This window comes from Mytilus galloprovincialis, chromosome 2 (assembly GCF_965363235.1).
Source record: "Mytilus galloprovincialis chromosome 2, xbMytGall1.hap1.1, whole genome shotgun sequence".
In the NCBI taxonomy this organism is placed as follows: Eukaryota; Metazoa; Mollusca; class Bivalvia; order Mytilida; family Mytilidae; genus Mytilus; species Mytilus galloprovincialis.
This window is the reverse complement of record NC_134839.1, coordinates 50,699,338-50,719,512: the sequence shown is the minus strand read 5'-3', so window position 1 is coordinate 50,719,512 and position 20,175 is coordinate 50,699,338. Positions and strand designations below refer to the sequence as shown.

Sequence of the window (20,175 nt, the reverse complement as noted above, 5' to 3'; positions counted from 1 at the left end):
CTTTAATTCAGCAAGTAAAATATGTTTTAACTAACTCAGTCTATACTATACATTATCTACTACTCCCAGGTCTGTATCAATTGGATTTATCTGCATTATTTAAGTTGAAACTATGTTATTCATCTTCATGTCTTATGCAATATAAAGACTTGCATACATTCACTAGCCAAAATATTTGTTTCTCATTCAAGTCACCTTTTGCATATAATTTTTCACCACGATAACCTTGCATCAATGGTCTGTCATTTTAAAAGCATCACTTGATATCTCTTCACAATTTATTTTTTATTAAGAAATAAAATGATTTTTAATAAATAAATAGAATAGGTAAGTACTAATAACTTATTGCAATACACCTTTCATACCTGCCTAATTTTTATTAGAAAACTCAGAAGGAAATTTATGTACCCACTACAGGTTATGTATTAGTTATGGGAACTGACAGGCTTTTTTTTATTTTATTAATTTTTTACTTTAGAAGCATTTCTTCTTAATTCTCTATTTATTTTGCTTATCTAATATTATTATAGATACTCCATTCTTTACTAAGTAAATTCACAAACACATTATTTTGTATCCGCCCCCTTTTTTAAGCTGCACTGTCAGTCCTCTTTTCTCTATTCTGTAAACCCCCATATCCGTCAGTAAGGTATTGACTATTGTTTATTCAAACAGGTTAAACAGATATGCATTACGTAACTTATATCTGTAACCATTGCTCTAGTATATTTTCCAACCTCACCTGTGCACTCAGCAGGTGATCATGGGTGTACACAGATTCGACGCATGTTACGTAATAGTGCGTATTGCCGATGTCATATATATATCACCACCCGGGGGCATGACACCTGTAGCTTTCAACTTCAAAGGTAACCCAGCACTACAGAGAAAGTGTGCCGCATACCTGTAACTTCTGATGGATGTTGATGACTTTTAATTTATTATGTCCAATTTCAGTGTACACACCTGCACACGTGAACAGGTAGTGAGGTACACGCAGGTACACAATACCAAATTTTAAACATTGAGATATATTTGGCTATAAAATTATACACAAATATGACTAAACTATTAAAAAATTTAATAATAAGGGACGCAAAAAATATTTGTGAAGAAAAAGATTTTTTTCTCCCTCAGCCATTCTCCGCTTCTCACAAGCTCCCCGCTTAGGTGGGGCTCAGCTGTTGTTGGTTGTGTCAATGGAATGTCAGGTACCGCATTTGGACGAAGTTTTGGCTTCATGGTAGGACATCCCCCATGATTCTTCATAACTTCTGGGTCACGATCGTAACATGCATTTGTAAAGTGGGCGGAACAAAGTCTATATGACTAGTGCTTGGTAGGAAGTCCTATCTCTTCCTGGGACTAGTCTGCGGGTTACTCAGAAAACGGATTTTTTTTATCAAATTGTCCTTATGCCTATGGTTGCATCTACTGGCAGAACACAGAACCATTTTTAATCACTGTCATGGGTTTTGTTGGAAGATATTCGAATATGAAATTGCGCTTATTATGCCTTTACACCCGTCAGTCAAATATGATTGATGTAACCACTGACGTCACAGCCTCGTTCTGACTGACTTCCGGGATTGAAATATGCATAATTAGTATGTCGACAGATCGATACATTTAAATTTATTTTTTATCCATTTAAACGATAATTATATTGTTATCGATGTTTTTGGGGGTAATTATGTATAAATAAATATTTATCTAAAAAAAAAAATAAAAAAAAAAAATCATGTCACATCTCCTTTAAGTAATGTCGAGACCAAAGTCAGTTAAGTACAGATAATGTCGAGTCTTATCAAGTAAAAGCTGTAGTATTAGGTCGAGCACAAAATATGGTCTTTAAAGACTCTGAGCAGTGTGTAGTGTTAAGGGTATGATTGTTACTTGATGTTAATGACCAAAGCTAACCTTTTATTGGTTATATTCTTTTCTTGTTCGGATTTGATATTCATACCATACCTCTTTTTTCAATCACAAAGCATATATTATATCTGAATGTTGAACTTGTAAAAAATGGAAATTACCTGAATCGGAAATCCATTCCTTTTTCTGTAAATCTATTTTGCATTTTCTTACTTCAATATTAATTCCATTCGTACTGTTTACACCGTTTATATCTTTTTTCATCAATCGTCTTAATAAACAAGTTTTTCCGACCCCACTTTCACCGACAATCATAACTCTTACGTAATACCGTACGGTGGTACCGGTACTGGCTGCGTTCAAAAACATATCTCTGTCATGAACAGACATTTCCTTTATTACAGTTGGCATTTCTGTAAAAAAAAATGTAATTATACCTTAGCATTCTTGATATGGTGAAAACATCTTGAGTATACATTTTATTTCTGGGTACCTTAAAAACAGGTTTTCTACAGCTACATGCAAATTTCGTTAACCGCAGACTAAATTGTGGTCTCACTGTCACGGAATAGAAGTTCCTTCATAATATAAGTTCCAAAAGGAAAAAATATTCTGGAATATTATTTCCACAAGAATAAATATTACAGTTAATGTTCCTAACGGAATAAATGGTATAGAATATTTGTTCCAACAGGAACAGATATTATGACATTGTTTATAACAAAGTTTCCAATGGAACTTCTGTTAGGAGGAACAAATATACGTTGACATCACAAATGAAGATTCCTCCTACATCATATTGATGGGCGCATGCACAGATGACGTCCTTCTTATACAGCATACAGGAAACAACACATCCATGGAACTACAGCGTTTGGTGGTGGGGGTTTGACAGTTTGGGGATATTTTTTTTGGACTGCAAAATTGACCTTTATATTCTGGATGGGACCATGACGAGTCAAAAATATCGCAATAAAATCATTCGGGACATCGGTGTGCCACATTTTGACAATCACAATTTGCAACTGGACCAATATTCATGGACGATAATGTTAGGCCATACAGAACACGTATTGTTTCAGATTATTTACACTAGGAGGCAATCGAAACTTCTCCTTGGCCGACCATGTCATCGGATATGAATCCCAATGAGCATGTATGGGATTTTATTGGTCGAACAATCATCAACATGGTTCATTTTTGTCAGAATTTGGAAGAATAAGGAGCAGCCTTGATTGAAGCATGGCAAAGAATTCCTGTTAGAATATTAGTTCAAAGCATAAGTCTGGATGAACTTTTCACGACGCGTGGAGGATAACCTAGCAACTGACCTAAATTGTTCTTAAATGTACTAGTATTCACAAATTGTCACTCACGAGTTTTGAAAAGAATTTTAATAAGTGTAATTGCAGAGCACATTTTTCAAAAGCTTTAGTATAAGTTAAAACTTTATCTTGTTTTTTATTTTACCATTTTACAACCATTTGCCTAAAATGAAATAGTCAAAAATTCAATTATGTAACAATCAAAGCTTTCACTTTTCAATTAACATTCTATATGTTATCTTATATAAACACAAATTCAGTTCAATATACAGATATTTCGATTAGTTACGAATTCAGTGAAACACGAGTTTGTTAAACGATCACGTGTTGCTTAACTTTTGGCGAGGTGTATATATAGCGGAAAGTAAGATTCGTGGATAGGTAAGTAAAGTAACTGTTTTCTTCTTACGAAGTTTCTGTTTAATGTTAGCCTTACAAAATGTAAATGTAAAAGAGTAGCACATTTTTTCACCATTGGAATGGCGATTGTTTGTTAAAAAAAAAGTCCTCAAAACGTTACAATTTTATTGTCAATCAAGAAATAAAGCAATGTGATAATTTCAGTTGCAGAGATGTGTTTTGTTTGCATCAGAGTGGTTTTCACGAAGTATATATATCGATCCCCAACACAGATGCTTGTCACCACGTTGTCAATTTATATTTATGAACCAAAGCATGATGAACTCTTTCAATTTTCTTTGTAGTTGTGAATGTGTAATACTTGTGTAAACTGAAAGTCTTAGATTGTATATATGTTAGCGGCAAATCCTAGATAATAAGATAACGCCTAGGCGTTAAGTTATGGCCTGAAATTTGCAGGCATTAAGCTTATTTCCTGAAATCGGATGATGATTATTCATCCTATTGCCGAACATAATTTTAGGCAATAAGTAAACTATTGAATTTATGCATATTTGGTGATTTATTCTTGATATTAAGTCGTTTCTTTATTATATTTCTAATATTACATAAAAACAATATACATTCATTTGACAGATCGTCAAATTTAGTAACTTTATTCAGTAATTTTAGCAGCTAAAAATAAGAATTAACTCATACTTTTTGAATGTTTTTATAGTATTACAAAATATTAAAAAGATTTGAAAAAAGTGATTGTATCCAATTAAAAAGGGGGAAGATTCAATAGAATAATTATGATATTTATCTGAAAATTTGTACACATCACTAGTCGAGCTCGTTTGAACTGGTCAAAAGTAGACGAAATTAAAGATTTTTTTTTTGCTCACCCCATTTTCCAATTTTTATTATTGGATAGGTTAAATTTCTTTGTTAACAGTTCCACAACTTGTGATAACAAAATGATTTAAACCCAAATTTCTATCGAATTTTCATATTTTTAAGTTATTGTTTGATGCATATGACATATTTTATAAGTGATTTTATTTCCTGTCGCTTGCTGACAGTTGTCTCATTGGCAATTATACCACATCTTCTTTTATATTTAGGACGAAACTGGGCCCTGTAGTTTTGCATCGGTAAAGCTAGATTTTTACTTTTGCTCATATTCAAACGTATGTTAATTGCAGTAATAAAATAAAATAGTTGAATTACTCAGTATTATAATGAAAGATGCACGAGATTTGCCTTTGAACTTTTAAGTATGAAATTGTGACACTTCGAATTAGCGTTCTCAAAGCATGAAATTATTTTACCAATTATATATTTAAATTTAATTATTTACAATTAGTTTGTTCAATTCTAATATAAAACGCAATTATATTTTTTGACTTATGTTTTGTTTAAAAGAGTTTAAATGTACAATTACAATATCCTAATTATTTATACCCTTTAATTTAAAACTAATAATCATTTTCTTATAATTAATCGGTTTTTAAATTATAATTATTGGTTAAATTTGAAACAATATTTCAATTTTTGCATCTGCTATTTTCTTTTACACTAATACTTAGGACAGCGGATAGGACATCTAAGTTAAGATAATCCTCAGATAGCTTGATGTGTATGCTGAGACATGTCGTAAGTTGGTCCTCACTTTATCATAATTTCTGTCATAAGAATATCTTATAGGACCGATCTTAGGCCAGTTTCGATAAACAGGCCCCAGTTCTCATAATGTTATTATGAAACAAATATAATTTTATTTAAATGAATAAATGAATACATGTCTTTTATTTACTCGCATTTATATTTTAGGCATTAATCTGAATGCCTGCACACATTTGTCAGGATTTAAGCTTAAATTCTAGGATTTAAGACTAATGCCTAACATCATTTAGGCAATAGACTTACTGCCGAATCGTTAGCTTATTGCCTAGTATTTAAGCTTTATACCTTATTTCACTTATTGACGCTAACACATATACTCTAAAGATCTTCAATAACTGATATAATTGATGATGAAAATTAAGAAAAGGGTTTCGTTGGAAATTCGGAAGACCCAGCAATATAACGTTATATTTAGTAATTTAATACTTATGTACAAGGTCTCCAGTACAGTGAACGGATATTCTCATCTTTGTTATGGGTCAAAATAAACAAAGATCAGTCCAGAGGATCCTGGATTTTGTCCTTGTGTAATAACGGTATATGTTGACTTTCCTAGTGTTAATACTTGATTAGTTTATCAATCAGTTCATGTAATGTGATTTACATACAAAAACGATTTTTGGGACATTATCAGTAGGGACAACAACATTTGTGTGATAGACGTAAGACAGGTTGTTTGAAAAAAATGAATCTTTAGAGATTAATGTTGTGTTGATATTCATTGATAAACCAATTTTTTTAATTTTAATTTGTATCAACGATATAGTATCCTTTTATATCTGACTATGCGGTATGGTCTTTGATCATTATTGAAGGCCTTACGACGACATATAGTTGTTTATATTTCATATGCAAGCAAACTCCCTTTTTTACATTCAGTCTATTCAAAAAGAGTATCAACGTCTTCTTTTTCGCGTTCAAACTTTTGTCTGGTTTAATCCTTGACTTAATCTATCAGAATTTTGAGGATAAGTTTACATATACAGTCCGCCAAAAATTAAGCACCACCGAAATATAACTGGCAATATTGTGTTAACTATTGCGAACAAAATATTAATGTTTGGTGTTACGAATTGCCTTTCATTCACTAAGAAAATTCATTACGACCAAAAAGATTGAAATCCGAAAAAGCAGTCAAGCAACCTTTTAATTAAGGTCATCTGCACGTTTAAAAATACACTGTATCTCAAGGTGGTGGTGTAAGTGTTCGAACACTGGTCCGTCGACTTCATAGAGGCAACCAAAGAGCAATTCGTGTTGTCAAGAGATCTGCTTTAACAAACAGGCACTGCATATTCAGGTGTCAATGGGTTAATGACTATATATGCTTAAACATGAGAAGCTGGCAAAACACTCATTGGTCAAATAAGAGTCGGTGTCTTTTACCAGTAGACGCCATAATACGAATTTCGTGGGGAATTTAAAGCGGCCTTAGATCAAAACAACCTTTTTTCAATGACTGCATTCGGTAATAGTGTTGTTATAGTACGGGGCTGCTTTTTATACCGTTGTAAGCTTGGTATGCATATTCTCCAGGGTAACATAAAAGGACAAACATACAGAGATTTGGTGCCTAAAAACATTGTAAACCCTCATTTTGATAATTCTTCACTTGCGTCAATATGGTCAAGACCCTTGTACATGGACGACAACATTAGACCACACAGGGCAAGGATTTTAACCGAGTTCAAAGAGCAAAACGCCATTTACACTATCTGTTGGGCTTCCATGTCTTCATACATAAGCCCTATCGAACATGTCTGCGATGCCATTGGCAGAAATCTCAATTGCCGAGATCCACATCAAACAAAAATTGTCGATTTAAAAGTGACATTTGTTGATTAATGACATAGATTTACACATACTATTGACTCAAACATTGACATTTAATTTGCCCAAGATACCAAAAATTATGTGTAGAAAATTTTAAAGATATTTGGTGATTAATTATGGTATAAAAATAAAATCCCAGTGAAACTTAAATTCCGTTTCTGATTTGTGCAATTTACACTATTTCTATAAACGCAAAACTTAAACGCATAGAACCTTCATAAGCAACCAAAATTAAATTTGTGATTTGTTTATGGTTTGTTAGCAAAATTGCTACATACATGTTTTCTTTTGTTCGAGGAATAATTGATTTTTTAAATTTGAAAAAATAGGTGATGCTTAACTTTTGGCGGACTGTATATAATGGATTGAGGCTAACGATATTTTGGGCATTTCAGGGAAAGGTGTTTTTTACGATGTTAAGGTTGTTACCAGTATTAACACGGAAAGTCGGATTTTAATTTGAAAAAGGAACTAGCTTAGTTACAATCAGGAGGTTGAGATCTTATGTGTTTGTAAGTGAACGTGTAAGTCTGGTACAGATGTAAGTAATTATAGGTATAGATGATCTTTAAATGAGGAAGGTGTTTTGGAATTATCTGAGTTTATAATTTAACTGTGTAACATAACAAAATAGTGTTGATGATATGTTTATGAGTGACTTGGTCCAGTTTATACACCAATAAATTCCTTTAAAAAGGCGTTTAATCCTTATAATTATTTTAAATTGGAGATAAGGAATTTATATTTCCACAAACGTAACTTTATCACGCATAAAATGTTTATTTGACTCGTCGAATAGACCTGGCGCATGAATATGTTTGTTGGTAAACGCAAAAAATATGTACTCCATGAAATTTGATTTCTGATAAAATATAAACTTCAAAAACTGTTATTATCATTCAAACAAATGTTTATTATCTAATTTAAAGTGAAAAATAACGTCGAACACGGTATTGTTTTATGATCGACGCCATCTTGTTTATATTGGTTACGGAAAGAAGTTCGGTCAACGTCGTCTATCGAAAAATAAACGTCAAGAACAACTACCGGAAGTCCTCTCGATAAATCATATTAACTTTTTTTCTCATATGCAAATCTTATAAGAATTTTTGAGTTGTAAAGTTGGTAGTAAAACACAACTTTTAAGGACAATGTTAAATGAATAATACAATGAAAACATCAAGGAAAACAATGTCAATTAGCATTCATAAATACTGACAGTTTAGGACACGGACTGTCCACTGCCAGCATTCAATTTCTGAATTATAAAACATTATGAGTATTTTTTATAGCATGATTATTTTATTATCCTTCTAGATAGGAATTTTTATGTTTCTCAGCTAGTTTTGAGTTTCATCTTTTGAAAATGTTTGTAGATATTGTACTTAGTTTACTAACTAATAATCATAAAATGAGGAAAAAAAACTTGTGTTTATTGATTTGGTGCATTCGAAGCCCTTTAAATGATATCCATGATCATGAACGTAAATAAAAATCATATTACGTATAAGTCCATAAGGAGCAATGTAAATAAACGTAAATACCAGAAAATAGTCAAAAACATCAAAGGTAAACTTTGCCTGCTAATTACAAGTAAAAACCCAAGTATATGGTATTTTCCCGGTTATCTAGGTTTTCGCAACATTTCGAATCGTTAACTTGATAGATGAGCATTTGCTATGATAAAGATGGAGGGAAATGCTTTTTAATTTCAAACCAATACCAATACCAAATGGATTATTATAGTGACATGTGTTTTATAACAATAAACAATATTCCAAAAAGCGGTTGTAATTATATTTATCATATACTTATAGAAAATAATGGTATAATTGTACCCCATGATAAATAAAATTGAGAATGGAAATGGGGAATGTGCCAAAGAGACAACAACCCGACCATAGAAAAAAGCAACAGCAGAAGGTCACCAACAGGTCTTCAATGTAGCGAAAAATTCCCGCACCCGGAGGCGTCCTTCAGCTGGCCCCTAAACAAATATATACTAGTTCAGTGATAATGAACGCCATACTAATTTCCATATTGTACATAAGAAACTAAAATTAAAATAATACAAGACTAACAAGGGCAAAACTTATTTGTTCATATATATATTTAATAAATTTGAAGAATTGCCTGAGCCGTGTGATATGACTTTTATTATCAACTGCTTCCGGTTTATATCAACTGCTTCCGTTTCATTTCAACTGCTTCCGGTTATTATCGTTTGCTTTGTTTGCTGTAACGTTATCGTATGACATGTCGACGTCATTCGGTAAATTCCGGAAAAATATACCTCAACTTGTTTTTCTTGATTTGGTGCATTCGAAGCCCTTTAAATGATATCCATGATCATGAACGTAAATAAAAATCATATTACGTATAAGTCCATAAGCAGCAATGTAAATAAACGTAAATACCAGAAAATAGTCAAAAACATCAAAGGTAAACTTTGCCTGCTAATTACAAGTAAAAACCCAAGGATATGGTATTGTCCCGGTTATCTAGGTTTTCGCAACATTTCGAATCGTTAATTTGATAGATGAGCATTTGCTATGATAAAGATGGAGGGAAATGCTTTTTAATTTCAAACCAATACCAATACCAAATGGATTATTATAGTGACATGTGTTTTATAACAATAAACAATATTCCAAAAAGCGGTTGTAATTATATTTATCATATACTTATAGAAAATAATGGTATAATTGTACCCCATGATAAATAAAATTAATTGAGAATGGAAATGGGGAATGTGCCAAAGAGACAACAACCCGACTATAGAAAAAAACAACAGCAGAAGGTCACCAACAGGTCTTCAATGTAGCGAAAAATTCACGCACCCGGAGGCGTCCTTCAGCTGGCCCCTAAACAAATATATACTAGTTCAGTGATATTGAACGCCATACTAATTTCCAAATTGTACACAAGAAACTAAAATTAAAATAATACAAGACTAACAAAGGCAAAACTTATTTGTTCATATATATATTTATTAAATTTGAAGAATTGCCTGAGCCGTGTGATATGACTTTTATTATCAACTGCTTCCGGTTTATATCAACTGCTTCCGTTTCATTTCAACTGCTTCCGGTTATTGTCGCTTGCTTTGTTTGCTGTAAAGTTATGGCATGACATTTCGACGTCACTCGACAAATTTCAGAAAATGTACCTCAATTGTACGTTGTTTTTTTTTTGTAAAACATAACAAAGTGGAATAAATAAAGATTATAACATGGCATTTTTCATATCAGACCCCTTATCAGCCCTAGGTCATGATATCAGCCCCGGAGCCGACAGGTTCGAGGAATGATTTTGATCATGAGCTGATATGGAAAATGACATGTTATGTAATTTTTATCATTTACTTCAACAGAAGACATGCAGACAAAACTATTTCTAAAACTTTGAAAAAATGCTTTTGTTGTAATATTTGTTTTACAATTTTTGATAAGATATTTTCCTGATTCCTAATATTTTGTTTTTATACACAAAGAAACGTACCAGTGAGGTATATTTTTCCGGAATTTGCCGAATGACGTCGACATGTCACACGATAACGTTACAGCAAAGCATGCGATAATAACCAGAGGTAGTTGATATGAAACGGAAACCGTTGATATAAACCGGAAGCAAAATATATTATTAAAAATCATTAAGAAATGGAAAACAAATATTACAACAGCATTTTTCAAAGTTTAAAAAATAGTTCTTGTCTGTACGTCTTCTGTTTAAGTATATGATAAACAGAACTTAGCATGTCATTATTTTTTTTTATATCAGACCCCTTATCAGCCCATGGTCAAAGTCATCCCTCGACCCGGTTCTCTCTCGGGATGATATCATGACCATGGGCTGATAAGGGGTATGATATGAAAAATGCATTGCTATAATCTATATGTAACAGCGCACAAAATTAGTATTCATGTTTGATTGTTCCTATACAAAAATATTTTCCCTTATTAAATGCATTGTTAAAAAATTTAGCAGTTTTCTAGGATATTTGTAGATAAGCACTTATAAATGTAACGGTTCATAATTTTGTCATCTGTCGCTCAAATATTTCAGTTCAGAACACAATTGAATAAAAGGGTATACAAAAATAGCAACAATACTATAAAACATCATTCGTATGCATCGCCTCTCTGAACCCATCCGCATAAGTTAGCCAAAACAAAACTTAGAAAGCTGGTTCATGAAACTAAATTAAAAGAAAAATTGTAACATCGCACACATACAACACAACTGACTTAAAATTCAAACAAAAGTTAAATTTAATCTGACGTCACATACTTCAAACAAGGATGACATAATAAATAGCTATGTATGTTGGTACTTTCGTAATCTTTATAACTGAACAACGTTTTTTGTTGTGTCTCCTATACATATTCTCATCAATTTAAAAAAACAAACCTTTTAGGATATCACCATATTTATATAAAAATTTCCAAAAAAACACGAAACTCTATAATCAAGAAAAGTAAAGCATACTTGGTCTACATCATTATGCATTTGTACCTAAAACTAACTTCATATTTTCAGTCATACTAATAAAGTAAAGGTAAAAAAAGTACAATTTCATAAAATATTGAAATTCGAGACAAACAGTCCCTAAATTGCGACAAATACATTATATGGACTTTCCGATTGGATATTCCTCTGAGTTCAGTATTTTTATGTTTTTACGTTTTATCCCATTATAATACTAACGTTATTAAAATCAAATTATTACATACAGACATGAATAAAAACATCTAGTCACCTGATTGTTTGCTTATGGATGGAATCAATACAATCAAACTACATTTTTATATTTTAAAATAACTTATGTATCACAGTGTTGTTAAAATTGCATATAATTTATTGTTTGTTTGACATAATATTCTTTATATGTGTCATCAGTAGTCAGTGGTTTAGTAATGACGTAGTTTATAAAATATATTGTTTTTAATTTGTCTTTAAAAACTGAAAATAAAGAAGAAAACCCCCTCCATCAGGCAAAGTTGACCTTTAATGGATTGGGTGAATAATTGCAGGCCCTACTTACTCATACAGCCATTCGTCTGTTTCGTGTCTAAAACATCCTTGCCTTTCAAACGTCGGCATTAAGCGTGCCTGATGAAGATAAGCTTTTCGTATACAATTTTTAAAAAGTTATTTTAATTCTTTATGTACGTATTAATGCATATTTGATACAGCAATCTTGTAGCTTTTGTTTCATACAAATTACAAGTGAAAACAAGTTATATTACCTTTAACGTAAAGAACTGCACCACTATATATACTGTTCATTCTAATCTCATATTTTCCTTTATCTGCAAGTGTCGTCTTATAAATGGTTAACTTGTAAACCAATTTATCTAGCGTCTCTATTTTAATTCTAGGTGAATGTATCACCTCAATACCATCCTTATACCATACTGCAGGATACGTCTTTTCTGTTTCACATTCAAAACTAATATCTAGGCCTTCCATTATCGTTTCATCCTTTATTGGACGTTTGAACAAATCTTTAAAAAAAACATAGAAACGTATTTCTAGTGTCTTATGCCTCTTTCCAAATGCTCACTTGTACGTATTCTAAAGTATCTTTGCAATTGATCACACAATCAAGACGAAAATGTCATCAACTCAACTTTAAGAGATATTTGTCGTTAATTCATAAAAATATGTCGTCATTAATTTCTATTGTATATCTTTACAAAATAACGCTATATAGTTAATAAAATATCATACATGTACGTAACAAAAAAAAAGAAACAACAAACAAAACACAAAAATTCAATTATCGAAAAGATACTATTTAGGTATCATGTACGCTTATTGTGCCTCCGACAGATTTTTGTGATATTTTGCAGAAACCTCACTCTCGAAACATTGCATGTGGATATAAAAACAGTAACTGTAATACTTTATGAAAGAATTCTAACTATTGCTTGACATCTGTCATACGTTGTACCATATATTCGGGGTGACCCCATACTTAAATTCATTCATCACACTACATTGAAAGTTTGGCATGGTCAAATTGCTTTAAACATTCCATACAATTATAATAATACGTTATTTCCGTAAGCAAATACAGCTTATTGGATTTAAACAACATAAATATCCAATAGATAATTAAGCGAGTTACCTTTTACATGTACTGTGATTTCCTTTTTCGCATTTCCAGCTACAATACTGTATTGACCAGAATCATTCAATTTTGAACTATGAACTGTCAAATGGTGATATCTACCAGAATGTTCAATTGATATATTATCATTTTGCTTGATTTCTATATCATTTTTCAACCATTTAACACCAACGTCTTCAGAATACACTGAACTTTTCAGCTCAAACATCTCCCCTTCAATTACACTATCCAGATTAAATTCAGATGTAAACATTGCTGAAACAGAAAACCACTTCACTTCATCGTAATTATGAATAAATGAATATCACAATTTCACTAAACAACATTGAAAGGATTTTATCAAATATTGGCAACTGCCCTACAATTGAAATTTCGTTTGCAATGTTTTGAAGAGTACAATCGCGTTAAATACTTGAGGTAAATACAAACCACACAAAAATATTTTGTCTCGATATATTCTCTTTATAAGCCGCCTTTTATCAAATTAATACATACTAGACGCAATGATGTATTTATATCAATATAACTATACTCTATACGAGAGAATATGTTTTGAATTGACCGACCTATAATGTCACGCAAATAACTTACAATTATTTCCTTGTGTATCAGATTTATGTTAATTTATTAGGGGTTGTTCAAATATCAAAAATACTTTTTAACTATATGTAGTTGCAATCCGAACCTGTAAAAATATAAACTTAGAGCAGTTCGAAGGACAGGTAGATCAGACCGGAGTTATGGACATGTCAGCTTGACCAGACCAGATATATGGACATGTCAGACTTACCAGACTATACATTTTCCCATTATGTCGTTGATCTTTACGCGATTTGTGTCTTGGTCCTACAATCTGTTGATTTGTTTTTGTACTCTCGTACTAAAGCTTTCCTATATTCCTTGCAGCATTGCTTATACATCGGTGTTTGCATTTGTAGGAGATCATTCACGTAAAGCTACGTTTCCGCGTATTTATTTTTTAGTTATTGGCAATAGTCTACTGAACGATAATTGTCCGTTGTCCGTCCGTCCGGATTAGAATACTTTGTTTGTCCAGCTATCTCGGCCGACAGTTTTGGAGGTACAACTTTGATATTTTGTAAGATGTTCATACACTTATTGAAGTTGTATATATATGTACTTTGGATTTTGATATTTATCAAATATTCTGAGAATGACAGTTAGTTTGACTTAGTCATTTCTTTTGAATACAGATAGTATGGTTTGTCCGGCTTTTTCCTCCTACAGTTCAAAGATACAGCTTAGATATTTTGTAAGAATCCCGATGTTTATACACATTTTACAGTGAGTTGACTATAGGTGTTACTGTAAAACTTTACCTATAGCTCAACCTGTTTTTAAAATTGACAATACAATAGGGACATTTAAATTGACCAGTTGGTATTGTTAGATTTAAATCTACCTTGATGCTACCTGTAAAGATTTTTATTCACCTAACCCAAAGTTTCAGCATGCTTTTTTCCAGAACTTTTTCTTACCTAGGATTATTCTATTAAAAAATTGATAGGGAAGAAAATAGTTTTGGTTTTCATTGTTTTAAATCCCTGATATATATGATTTAGCTATTTGTTTACCTAAAATTCTAAATCAGTAAAAGATTAAATTAAATATGTATTACTATGTTTGAAAATTTAAACTGTTTTTACATACTAAATGCTTCTTTAAAATTCTAACCCTTATATATATAGTATTGTCCATCTGCCAGTGAAACAAGAAATAGCTGTTTAGGTGTTTATAGTTTAAATTTTCAGAGGGATATGTTGTTCATTTCTTCACATGACCCTTCAAGATTCTCATTTTGGATTATTATTTGCAATGTTTGAAATCTTTTGGTGTCATTGTGCACACAATATTGGATTTATTTTATTTGAATTCACTTCTTAGATTTTTTATAGCAATTTTGCTTCTTAAAATGTGATGTTTTTTTCAAGATTTTATTGTCATGAAGGACACCAAGGAGGAAATAGTTCATTCAAACTGTTTTGTGGGGCTTACATATGATGTTGTACATGTAAAATTCGAAAATAATTTTAGAGTATACCTTGCTGTGTTTTTTCTTTGAAATATATTATAATATTAGTGGGACTTTTGTGCATAAAATGCTGTGTTCACTCAAGGAAATTCAAATTTTCATACGATGGGATTTAGTTATGTTAAAGATTAAAAAAAATTCAAAACTGGAATTCAAGTAGGAGATATAGTGTGAGTTTATCCAACATGTTTCTGTTGCTTTAAATGTGATTTTAAAATCATTCATTATTAATTTTGGGATCTATTACAAACTTAAGATGATTTACCATTTAAATGGGATCTTGGAAATGAAATAAATGTTGAATTAATGCAGAGGATATTAATAAGTCTAATCTAGTGATAAAGTGAAAAATGAAAGTAAAATATTCTAAAATATTCCTAACATGAGGAAATGTTTTAAGTGAATGTGAAATTGGAAATAGTTATTATAAAATTCTGGATCAAATATTGTTTGATTTGGAAATTTATCATAGGATATGAAATGAAATGTTTACTGTGGATATAGTAAAATCAAGTGATATATAGTAAAAATATAAATAAAATATTACAAAATATTTGTAAAGTGAGGATAACTATTTGGAATATAGTAATGGAAATGATAAACAAAAGTACAAGATTCTGAATTATGTATAGATTCTGCACCTGTTAAATTAGGATGTATATCATGGGAAGTTAATCAGAATTTATACTATGGATTTAGAAAAAAATCTAGTGAAGTAGTGAAAAATGAATAAAATTGGGAATTATTTAAAATATTTGGAATTCTGGATGAGATGTCAAATATTAGTGTAAAAAAATAAATGAAATTGTTTATTCAAATATGATTTTGATGTTTCATAAAGTGAGTGAAATATTACGACTGGATTATTTAGGGTATAAACACTGCTAGTAGTGGCTATGCAAACATTAAGATGAAATCAGGAACATATATGTTAGATATACTGTTCCCAGATGAAATGTAGTGCATTTTAGGCCATGCAATTTTAAATAAACTGCAAGAAAATAACATATGATATAGTCATTCATGTTTGGCTTCATCACTCCTAATATGTTGAATGACAGTAAAATAAAAATCTCTCAATAGAAAAATCCTAGGTAAGAAAAAGTTCAGGAAAAAAGCATGCTGAAACTTTGGGTTAGGTGAATTAAATTTTTTACAGGTAGCATCAAGGTAGATTTAAATCTAACAATACCAACTGGTCAATTTAAATGTCCCTATTGTGTTGTCAATTTTAAAAACAGGTTGAGCTATAAGTAAAGTTTTACAGTAACACCCATAGTCAACTCACTGTAAAATGCAAATATTCTGTAAATGACAGGCAGTTGATCATGTTGGCACTAGCTACATAAAGAGATCATGGTTTGTCCGGCTATCTCCTTGTACAGTTACATCATCATACATAGTGTTAGATTTATTATTTCCTATTAACAGGCGGGACATTAGTTGTGTCTTATAGACAGCGTAACAATTTCAAGTTGTGTGCCAACATCACTGTTTGACAACTCTAAAATATGTAAAACTATACTCATGCATATGGGACAATATCTCTTATGCGCCTCGAAGCTCCGATTAAGGAGCACAAACGTTGTTTGTAAACAAAAAAATCTCTGTGTAGTGATATTGAACATGTTTCAATTTTTAACAAGTGACTGAGCTTAACCATTTGTGTTCATCTGGAAAGTATAGGACCTTAGAATAAATGTGTAAAAACTATGGAGTTATTATATGTATTCAAAGTATTAAATTTTCAAAGATATAATTGTGTGAAAGAAGAGACATTTTACCATGGAGAGCTGCATCACGAAAGGATTTTCGGGAAAGGCTAATTTACGGGAAATTTTATCACACTTCGAACCCGAAAATTTAACCACATATGTAAAAATGACCCAACTTCGAAACAAGCCATCATACATATATCAGTTTACGATATGGGCTGAGCTACAGAAGAAAACGTTACCATTACCGCCCATGGAGAAACAATTGTTCATATTGCCCCATATGCAGAACAGAAAGGGAGCATTGTCCATATGTAGTTTTATAAATTCCCGTTGTCACTTATTCAAAATTTGTGTCTCGAATTCTTCTCTATTTGACTCAAGTTTAGTCTATTTACCATTCCTTTACTGCACAAAAGGGGAAAGGCGGTTGTAAATAATTTGACATTTCAACTAACGTGCCACTTTTTAATGTGATTTTCTATTGTATAGTGTTCATTACAGCTCTCGTAATGTTCGAACTCGTTAATCATGGATTTCAGGTTTACAGATACACAAATCTAAACTGTACGTTTAAGCTGTATGTTTCTCTCCTTCATTATATTTCCACATCTTCGATATTTTGTATATCCCAGGAGGAAGGTTCAAAATGAAATTATATGATAATTTTAACATATTCATGAGATCTATCTAGAGCAACATAACTATGCCGACTTGAATTGTCTTCCAGTGTCTCATGTTTTCATCCACCTTAAAAGGATTCGTTAAAAGTACGATGTGTTTATTAGGAACGCTGTTGATGAGGTTCGAATACGTTGTATCGTCATTTACGTAGTACTTGCAATTGGCTTTCAGCATCGGATTAATTGTTGAATAAAGTTCCTTTTTCGTCCCTATCGACTCGGCTCGTCGTTACTGTTAAAAGTACGGTGTTATTTCGAATTTTACCTTTCTACAGCAATATAAATTTTCACTTTTTTACATTTTGCAATATTTTAATTGTTTTATTTGGTCATTTTGGAGACGACCCCGTTCTTGTGAATGAATTTACAGAGGCATAAGCTATTAATTTAAATGACTAATGTCCAATAATTTGACGTAAATTCTTATATTTGATTTATAACAAACTGAAACGTTGTTTAAATTATAAAAAATAATAAGAAAAAACAAAAACAATTTACGATGTATGTACTTGATATTTTGTATCGGCATTTCGTGTGTATTTATGTCATAAACTAAACCATCGAGGTGACCTCCGAAAACAGCCGACGGTCATATAACCCAATTTTTAAACATAAATACGGACCTAAATATATGGTGAACACGTACATTGGATTTCTCTAGGTCTGTTTGATTACATATTATAGGGTTAAGAATATGTAAATTATCATTTTTACCAGTAAAGAAATGAATGGATGGAATCAGTCAAGCAATTGTTCAACCCTTATTCACTACCTGAACACGACTTCTTCATGTGTAACCAATATCCAGCTACGGGATTGAATACGTGGTCACATGAATCAGATGCAAATATTGTTATTGTATTTAAATAAAAATCCACTAATTTAACCCTGTCAAAAACAAACAAGCAATCAATAATACTTTAAATAAGATAGTTCCCCATGCTAAAATTTAACTTTGTCAAAAAGTATAACATTTTAGTAATATTGGTATCAACTGAAAGCTCTTATAACTGGTAACACTGTAGAAACCTTATTGGAAGTTTATCTTTTGTTTGAATATTTGATATAAACTAGCTTTCTGATACAAGACTGATAGGAAATATTTTCCGTGTTATTAAGACCAACGTACCTGTTTTTTTCATTAAGAAACTTCCAATAACCAATCCATACTAATATGAAAGTTATGACTTCTTAAATTTTTTTATAACTTTGAAGTAAGGATTATGTACAATGTTGATATAAAATTATGTTAAATTTACTTGAAATAAATCAAAATAGCTATGCATGCTTTGGAATCACAATTGGAAATGATTGGTTTGTTGTGTTACATTGGTAGACAGCACATTTTCATTTCATAATGTAGATTGAGTGTTTACCAATAAACATAGAAACATGGAGTTAACATACACGTACGTTATGTTTTACCTGATTAATTGTTTGTCTCAGTTGCAAGCAATCGGTATATTCTTATTTGCAAAACGGATATATCTGCACCCTGAGTTCGATTGATGTATAATGTGTGTAATGGATGTTTTGTGCCCACCAGTATGTTCTACATTGTTCCAATATTGTTTTATAATAAGACAGATTGACATAATAGTTACTGAAAAAGCAAATATATATGGTTGTTTATCGTTGAGTGTAATGACTCTTACATATGCTCTAATATCCTTCTTGCTTAATTAAAAGACAAGTTAATATTACAAATGATATATAAAACACTTATCTTTTACCGTGTTAGCTTTGTAGTGCGTAGTTTTGTGCAAAATATAAGGAAAGGAAGTTACCTTGTACTAACAACTTGGTTATTTTGCTTTTGAATGTGTTCACTTGTGCGAAATAATTTCCCTCGTCGTCCTGTTTAACGCTATGGATTGTTAACGAAAATGACACACCATCATTGTGTCGGACTATGTTCTCTGTGTTTTCAACAATACTTTCGTTTTTGTAAACACTAAGTCTTTCTAAACGATGAAGAATTCCATCTGCTGGGAGCTTATATCCTAACACGACTTGTTCTCCCTCGACCGCTGTTATTTCTTCATGTTGGCTTATACATGTTACAGCTGCAATAGAAAACAAAAACTTTTTCCGACGTAGTAGTTATAGTTTCGGTTTGTGCCCTTTGAACTTAAGGACGCTTAACTATGGCAACAGAATACGCATGCTCGAAAATCCTTTCTGTGATTGGACAAAATGCTGTCATGGTGGGTGATTTGGTTGTGTTTGAAAAAAACGTCTTGTTAATTATATCGTGATGGAAAGCAAGTAAAAAACTATAAATACTTCAACTAGATCTTACAAAGATTTATATTTTTATTAAAATAATTGTTTCTCCAATAGCTCTTTGCATCCGTGACAGCTGTTTATTCGGGACAATTATATACTTTTTAATGTAAACTTTGTTGTACGAACGTACATGACTTTTAGAACGCACTTACGCATGTGAGATTTCCGCGAGGTTTTGGTGAATGTAGACAGAAAGATACGAGGACCGAGAATATTGAACACAAGCAGAGAAAACGTT

The 20,175-nt window shown here is 31.5% G+C and overlaps 1 protein-coding gene across 1 annotated transcript in view; it reads right to left on the bottom strand.

Moving 5' to 3' along the window:
* LOC143063799 (uncharacterized) overlaps window positions 1-20,175 on the bottom strand; it is a 154,829-nt gene that overhangs the window by 116,192 nt on the left and 18,462 nt on the right. The window contains exons 10-13 of the mRNA XM_076236181.1: window positions 19,436-19,714; window positions 13,195-13,452; window positions 12,311-12,568; window positions 2,037-2,288 (exon numbers count right to left, since the gene is read on the bottom strand). Coding sequence (XP_076092296.1) covers window positions 2,037-2,288; window positions 12,311-12,568; window positions 13,195-13,452; window positions 19,436-19,714 — 1,047 coding nt within the window. The remainder of the gene's footprint in view (window positions 1-2,036; window positions 2,289-12,310; window positions 12,569-13,194; window positions 13,453-19,435; window positions 19,715-20,175) is intronic.